Genomic DNA, 6,901 nt, shown 5'->3' with positions numbered 1-6,901 from the left:
CCAGCACCAACAGTCATGCAGGGTAGTGGCCCAGGATCGAGATCTGGCATCTTGCCAGATTAAGCTCCTGTTCTACATCTGAACAGCAAAGTATTTGGATTTTCTGAAAATCACCTGTAATAAAAGATGAACCTGTTGAAGAGATGGAGAAAAGACCCGAAGAACTTTTGAAAATGGATGCTGCGTGACAGGAGCAGACAAGGAGAGTCAGTCTAGAATTGCCATGGCTGTCACAGTGTGTGGGAATGGATCGCTGACTCTGATCGTTGAAGGGGTTGATCAGGAAATTATGGACCTGTGCATTCGGCTTATGTACAGGGAAAGCTTTCGCATCAAAAAGTGTCTCGTCCCAAAGTTCATATCTGTTTCACGAAGTTTAGAATTGTTAGGATTTGAAAGCATTGGCCAACAATTGGAAATGCACTTGCAGGGTATTCCAGCTTTTGTTTCTCCATTGTGTGAGGGTACTGCTAGCCCTTTGCCACTACTGCGCTTCGGGGAACAGGCACCAGGCACTATCGCTTCGGTTAAACCACTTTCTCCTGGTAGGAGACCATTAGTAAATTCTGATGCTGAAACACGCTCCAAGAGGGATAATGTACAGAATGAAGCAGATGCTAATGAACAACAACCTGTAGCTCCTTTCAATCTGTCAGCTAAAGGTGAATTGTGTATGTATGTGGACCAGATAGCCTCTGCCAGTTTGCATGCATCAGGCACTTCAGATAATGGAAACATTACTCCTGAAGTGATCGCTGCCAGGGACTCAATCATCAAGGAAGATGTGTCTGATGGAGAAGAAGATGATTTTTCAGAGGCGAGAAGTTGGTGTGTTCTGGACGAAAACCAAACATCGATCAAAGATGTACCCATTAATGGGCAACATGAGACAAGTTTTATTTCTGAAGTCAATAGGACAACAACAGTCATGCAGGATAGTGGCTTTGATCGAGATCTGGCATCTTGTCAGATTAAGCTATGTACTACATCTGAACAGCAGTGTTTGACTTCTGAAGTTGTAATAAAAGATGAACCTATTGAAGAATGCACTACTCTAACTGAAGAACTTTTTGAAAAATGCATCATTCCAACTGAATTCAGAGCCTTCAGATTCAAGTCAGAGAGAAAGTTTACCGAAAATATTGATGCTGTAATGAATGAATGCAATGGCTGGACCCTTAGAAGTAGTCAACATGAAAAAATTCATGACCATGTAAATAACCAAAGTGAAAAGAAAAAATTTTCAGAATTTGAAACCAGAGGGGAACTGGAAGGAGTTGACATTGCTCCAAAACAATCCATTGTGGAAGCTAATGTTTTGATTAAAGATAATGCATCAGAAATAGAAAGGGTTTGTTCAAGTAATGAAGAAGACCAACAGTCCGCACGTAAGAATGGTGGAAGTTATTGTGAAGTAAAGACAGGAACCAGCAGGCCTATTGATGTTTTGAAACCCAGAAACAATGACAGAGTGAGTCACATAGAAAGCAGTGAAACAAATCCAAACGTGGATACTTTGGAAAGCAAGGTAAGCGTATTAGTTATAAAAGGCCCTATCCATGACCTCACTGAATTTAATTCCCAAGAAAGAGATTTGTCTTTTTGTGAAACTTATATGGCTAAAGAAAACAGTGATAGAAAGGACTGTCATCGAGAAAATCTGTCATTCATTGATAACTCCTCTGGTAGACTTGTTGTCACTGAGGAGGAAGGGCAGGTTGATGTATGTGAAGTAAGTACACGAGATAGTGAATTCCTATCTCACATGAGATTAAGCAAAGGGACGGCTGCTGCTTTTTGCAAAATAAAGAATAAAAAAATCTTGAAAAATAAGAAAAGAATGTTTAGTAATGGGAATCCATTAGAGGCTGTAATCTCTGGAAAGCTTTATAATTGTGTTAATAATCCAGCTTCATTTGCCCATTCTTCACAGGGGATAGAATGCCCAGTGACACAAGATACTACTGGGACTAAATTTTATGTGAACCACAAGTCTTTCAAAGCATCTTGCACTAGGTTTTTTACACTTAAAAAGACGAGGCGTGAAAAGGTAATTGCAGCATACATGAGGAAAATTCTTAAAAGTGCATCTTCATTCCACAGTAAACATGGACGGAAGTTGTCCCTGAGTCAAAAAAACATTACTTTTCACCGTAGATTGAAGCATTGTAAGAAAATTGATGATACATTCACAAGAACTCAAAATTCAGTGTCTGAGAAATATCAAGGGTCAGTTGAAAATCTTATGATGATGCAGAGAGAGCACTCTGAACAGGAATACAGCTTTGTATCAGGGGAAGTCCTGTCTGTAATAAGTGGACAAGAATCTGTATTGCCTTCCATAGAAAGTGGGGCATCCCAAATTGAAAAGCACAAAGCAACAGCACAAAAGACACAGATGATCTGTGAGGGAAAAAGTGCTGAAACCTTAAAACTCCAGAAAGGTCTTGAGACAAAATTGAAATCTACTGTAGCTTTAAAGGAAGAGACAAACTCATTAATGCAAAAATCATCTGTAACAGGGCCAAGCACATTCTCAGTATTGGGTAAGGACTCTTGCTTATCCAAAAAGCCAAATGCATGTGCAGGGTCTCTGCAAGATATCCCTGAGTGTTCATCTGTAAACTTCTGTAGAGCTTCAGCAACTCCTGCTGGTGAGAGCAAAAACTATTTGGGAGCTAGAAAGATCAAAACAGAGAAAGAGAACTGTGATGACCTGATTGCAAATGCATCTTGGGCTAGCCTAGCAGAGGAAGTAGAGTACGTTGTTGTAAGCGACCTTGCTGTGACTTCAGAAGAGAAAACAGCTTGCCTTCCAGATAGAAATGAAACATTTGAGTGTACCGCCACCGAATCAGTCACTGTCATTCGAAATCATTCTGTTCTTGAAAGTGTTGATGACTTTAGTGGAGATAATTATCCTGTCCTTAAATCGAAGGAATTTTTTGGCTCTCCAGAGAAGCTTAACGAATTTATACGTTCAGAAGAGATGGAATTATCAGACAATAATCTTGTCGTGCAAGAGAATTTGACTTGTCTTGGAAATGAAAGTGGGATGGTTCCAGTCAGAAAGCGACAGCAGATAGCTGATAGCTTAGCTATACACAAAATGGAAGCACTTAAGAGTAAAGCAAAGACTTCTGAAGAGATATGTAGCAACAATTGGAGTTTTGTCACAAGCTATGAGAGCCGTAAGTCGCAGAAATCGAAAGACGCCAATATAGCGGCAGAATTTACCGTTCAAGTTGGTGATGTCAGCGTAAACACACAGGAATATTCGAAAGAAGTGGATAAAGAGCATCCTGGGGATCCTGATCAACCTCGAATGAGTGAGAGCTCCTCCTCCTTCAGCTTCAACAGTGAAAGTAGTGAGACGACAGAAAGTGCAGAACGACACATTCTCCTAGGAGGGAAGACAAATGCTAGCCCAGATTTCCAAGAAGAAGACAAAGTTATTTTTGAGTGTCCATGCTGCCAGGAGATTTTAGAAACTGAGAAACTCCTCCTTCATCATATCTTGCAGACTCACGAAACATATCTGTATGCCTATTGCCCCGTGCCCACATGTTCAGTGTTGTTGGCAAGAAATAAGTTCAGGATTCACCTAGGGCGCCACTTAGTAACTGGTAGATATCAGTGCTCTTTCTGTTCTTTTTCTCAAAGTAACCTTGGATCAATGATCAGACACGAATCTACTCATACAAAGGTGAGACTGACTGTGGTTTTGTTCATTAGTTTTTGTTTAGTGTCCATAGATACCTTGAGAATGCTTTGCGTGTACCACACACTTTGTGTCTTCCTTTTCAGGGCTGTTTTTTTTGTATTTTTGTTCAAATATTAAGTGAAGCATTAGTTTTGGTTTTGCTGACAATGCCATTATCCATTTGCACGTTCTAACAATTGGTAGTGTAGTGTGGATTGATGAGAATTTTTTTTAAGACAGGCTTGGTTATATTTCAGTCTATTAGATTTACAACTCAATTCTTATTCACACAGACCTCTTAGTACTCATGATTAGAAGTTTTGGGTTCCTATATGTGCCTGCTTACTGCCATCCCATTCATTAAATGCTTTAAGTTTGCAAATCTGACTAACATAAAAATGGACACCATACATCATTGTTTACTAACTTCAGAATATTAGAATTCCAATGCACATTGCTTAACACAGTAACATTCCTTTATCACAGTAACATTTGCTGCTTACAAACATTATGAATTAGAGGAATATATGTCGAGTAAATATCCAAGGCTAAAAGTGAAGGCTATGGAAAAATGCTTTTGTTTAACACTTGGAAGAAACTGTTCTTGACATTTTGACACAGGAATATAACCATCTGCCTTTAGTAGTACCCATATAATATTACACAAATCATTTGAAATAAAGGAGCATTTGTTATTAGTTAAGTATTTAAGAAACATCGAAAACAGTTACCGTATTTGATGCTAATAACTAAGCTGATTTAAAATTTGGTACAAATTTCAAATGAGTTATTTATTTTAAGAACGAAGCTCTTACAACAATTTTCGCATTGACAAATTTGTTTTGATTATATGTTTACTCACACTACCCACAGATTTCTAAAGGGCGTAAGAAACGATCTTCTAGGGAGGACTCCCAAGATTATTCATTAAACGGAAATAATGCTGGCGAAGAGAACAGCGGAATGACAGCTCTTAGAGAAACTAGAAGAGCATCTTCAGAGGGAAGTCAGAAGCCATTGCTGAGGAGGTCTGCACGTACAGTGACGTCAGGATACACGAGGGAAAAGGCGGCGTTTGTGGAAGAAACAAAAGAAGACGTCTCAGAAGAGGAATCAGAATTCGAAGGGGAAGACAACAAACAAGAACCTGATGTGGCTTCGTCAGCTGCTCCTGAAGGTATTCTTAGGTTTGAGCTTTCAGAGACTGGCGAATTCAAAGAGACAGTGCATGATGCGTCAAATTCGACCTTTGGGAACAGTACAAAAACAACAGGTGAGCAGGACATAAAAGTAGATGGCAGTAGCATTGGTGATCAGGTTTTCAGAGGGTCGCCCGTCAACTGTTGTTCCAAACTGTCATCATCGGTTAATGAACTGGTGGACCACGTTCGACAGTGCCATTTATCCACACAAAGGTGTCCAAGTTCAGGTATTCCATGTATTGATGCCAATTGCCCAGTCTTTCTGAGAACGAAAAATTTGGCAGTGCACATCAAGGGTCATTTAGTTCCGAGGAAGATCAGCTGTGACCTATGTACCTACAAGACAAACTGTGAATTTGCGCTTCGAAGTCACACCTTAGCTCATAATAGGATTAAAGTAAGTATTTGTTTGGCAATTTCAATGCTTGTAGTTCTTTTGTAGTTTTCTTGAAAGAAATAGATCATTATTGTTTTGTTAAGGATATTTTTTTAAATAATAATACAGTACAGTGTATAAATCTATGCATGTATAAGATTTGATAATTATGAGTTAGGAATATGGGGTGGAGGAAGCCTGAAAATGATTTTTCGTGGAAAGTATGAAATGTAACGTCTTGAAATTCTTAGCAGAGTATGAAAAAGAAGAAGCGCGTCTTAGGTGCCCATAGGTGCGTTCTCAAACACAGGCTGAGACTGAGGAGTCAGGCGTTACCAGAGGAAAAAACAAATGCTAATGAAACTTCGAATAAGGTCACTCACAAGGAACTCTCAGGACAAGCAGTGAATGCAAAAGCTGTAATTCAGACAGAGCCTCTCAAAGCCAGTGAGCCCAACGTTCACAAATGGAAAAGCAAACTGACCTTGCAGTATTTGAGACTGGAGAGAGAAGCCAAGAAATTATCAGAGAAAGCTCAGAAACTAGACCCGGACATTAAAATGGTTATTCAAGATCCTAGCCAGGAGGAGGAAGAGGAAGAGATTCCAAATCAGATGCCAATGAATTCTGCTTCAGTTTCTGTGACTGACTCGACATTATTTAGGAAGAAGTTCTTACTGAATCTTGCAGGTGAAGACACCATGAATAATGATCTCCCTTTCAATCCTGAGTTTTCTAAAAGTGGAAAGTGGAAAAGCCGTTTCAGTGGGGTCTCTGACGGAGAAAAAACTGCAGATAGACTTGAAAATTACATTACTATGAAAAAAGTAAAAAGTGGATGTGGAAAAAGTGTAAAAATTAAGTTAAAAAGCCAGTTGCGTAGCAAAACTTCCAATAAAGATACTAAAAAGAAAAAGAAGTTCTCAGTTGGTGGTAAAACACAGGTATCGAACTTGAAAAGTTATATTAATAAAGAAATGCAGGATATGGCTGCCAGTACTTCCTTTGCTTATGATCAGGTTCCTCATGCTTCAAATGTATATAGTCCAGTACTTAAACCATATTTAGAATATCAGGAGAGTCAGGATTCCCAAGACAATGAAGTGGCTTTGGACTTGAGTGTTAAAGCAAGACATCCAATTGAATTTGTAGACGAAGATGCTTCACTTGCTACTTCAATGCTGGATGTTGGTAATCACCTGCCAACCAACATTTTTCACCAAAATTTCCAACAGGTTGTTGGTGGTTTCGGTGGCTTGAACAGTGATGGGTGTTTCACAAGGGGTGCCAGTACAGAACTAACTAAGTTGACCCAAAAAATCGCTTCTTACGTGAGTTTTATGGGTAATGAAGATATGGATGATCCCTCGGGTGTGAGTGCCACTACCCAACAAGCAGCTGAGTTTAGGGAAGACACTAGATCTGGAACTTCTTCACGAGGAGCTTGATGAAGCGGATGGCGGAGCACTGGCCTTTACCGGTGCCATTGGCTCTGGGCAGTACACAGACCCAAACACACTCGTGGATCACTATACTCTGTTTCATTCAATATTCGCCTTGTGCTGAGTTAAAGGATGCAACAGTTCTGGTCAATGCGAGTCGTAAATGCACCCAAGCCAT

General features: G+C 39.7%; 1 protein-coding gene across 1 annotated transcript; it reads left to right on the top strand.

The window, feature by feature from the left end:
* Nucleotides 1-223: 223 nt before the first annotated feature.
* On the top strand, nucleotides 224-6,729 carry LOC136855321 (uncharacterized). Its single transcript, XM_067132227.1, has 3 exons — nucleotides 224-3,706; nucleotides 4,577-5,302; nucleotides 5,533-6,729. The coding sequence occupies exons 1-3, from the start codon at nucleotides 224-226 to the stop codon at nucleotides 6,727-6,729; spliced, it is 5,406 nt and encodes a 1,801-aa protein (XP_066988328.1).
* Nucleotides 6,730-6,901: the final 172 nt, after the last annotated feature.

Source organism: Macrobrachium rosenbergii, chromosome 31 (assembly GCF_040412425.1).
Source record: "Macrobrachium rosenbergii isolate ZJJX-2024 chromosome 31, ASM4041242v1, whole genome shotgun sequence".
In the NCBI taxonomy this organism is placed as follows: Eukaryota; Metazoa; Arthropoda; class Malacostraca; order Decapoda; family Palaemonidae; genus Macrobrachium; species Macrobrachium rosenbergii.
Note: the sequence above shows the minus strand (reverse complement) of the source record. Positions and strands in the feature narration are given on the sequence as shown.

Excerpts from the sequence above, each read along its gene's own strand:
- LOC136855321 (XM_067132227.1), top strand. The coding sequence starts at position 224 with ATGGCTGTCACAGTGTGTGGGAATGGATCGCTGACTCTGATCGTTGAA. Across the intron at positions 3,707-4,576 it reads ACGAATCTACTCATACAAAG|ATTTCTAAAGGGCGTAAGAA; the intron begins GTGAGACTGACT and ends CACTACCCACAG. Across the intron at positions 5,303-5,532 it reads TAGCTCATAATAGGATTAAA|CAGAGTATGAAAAAGAAGAA; the intron begins GTAAGTATTTGT and ends TGAAATTCTTAG.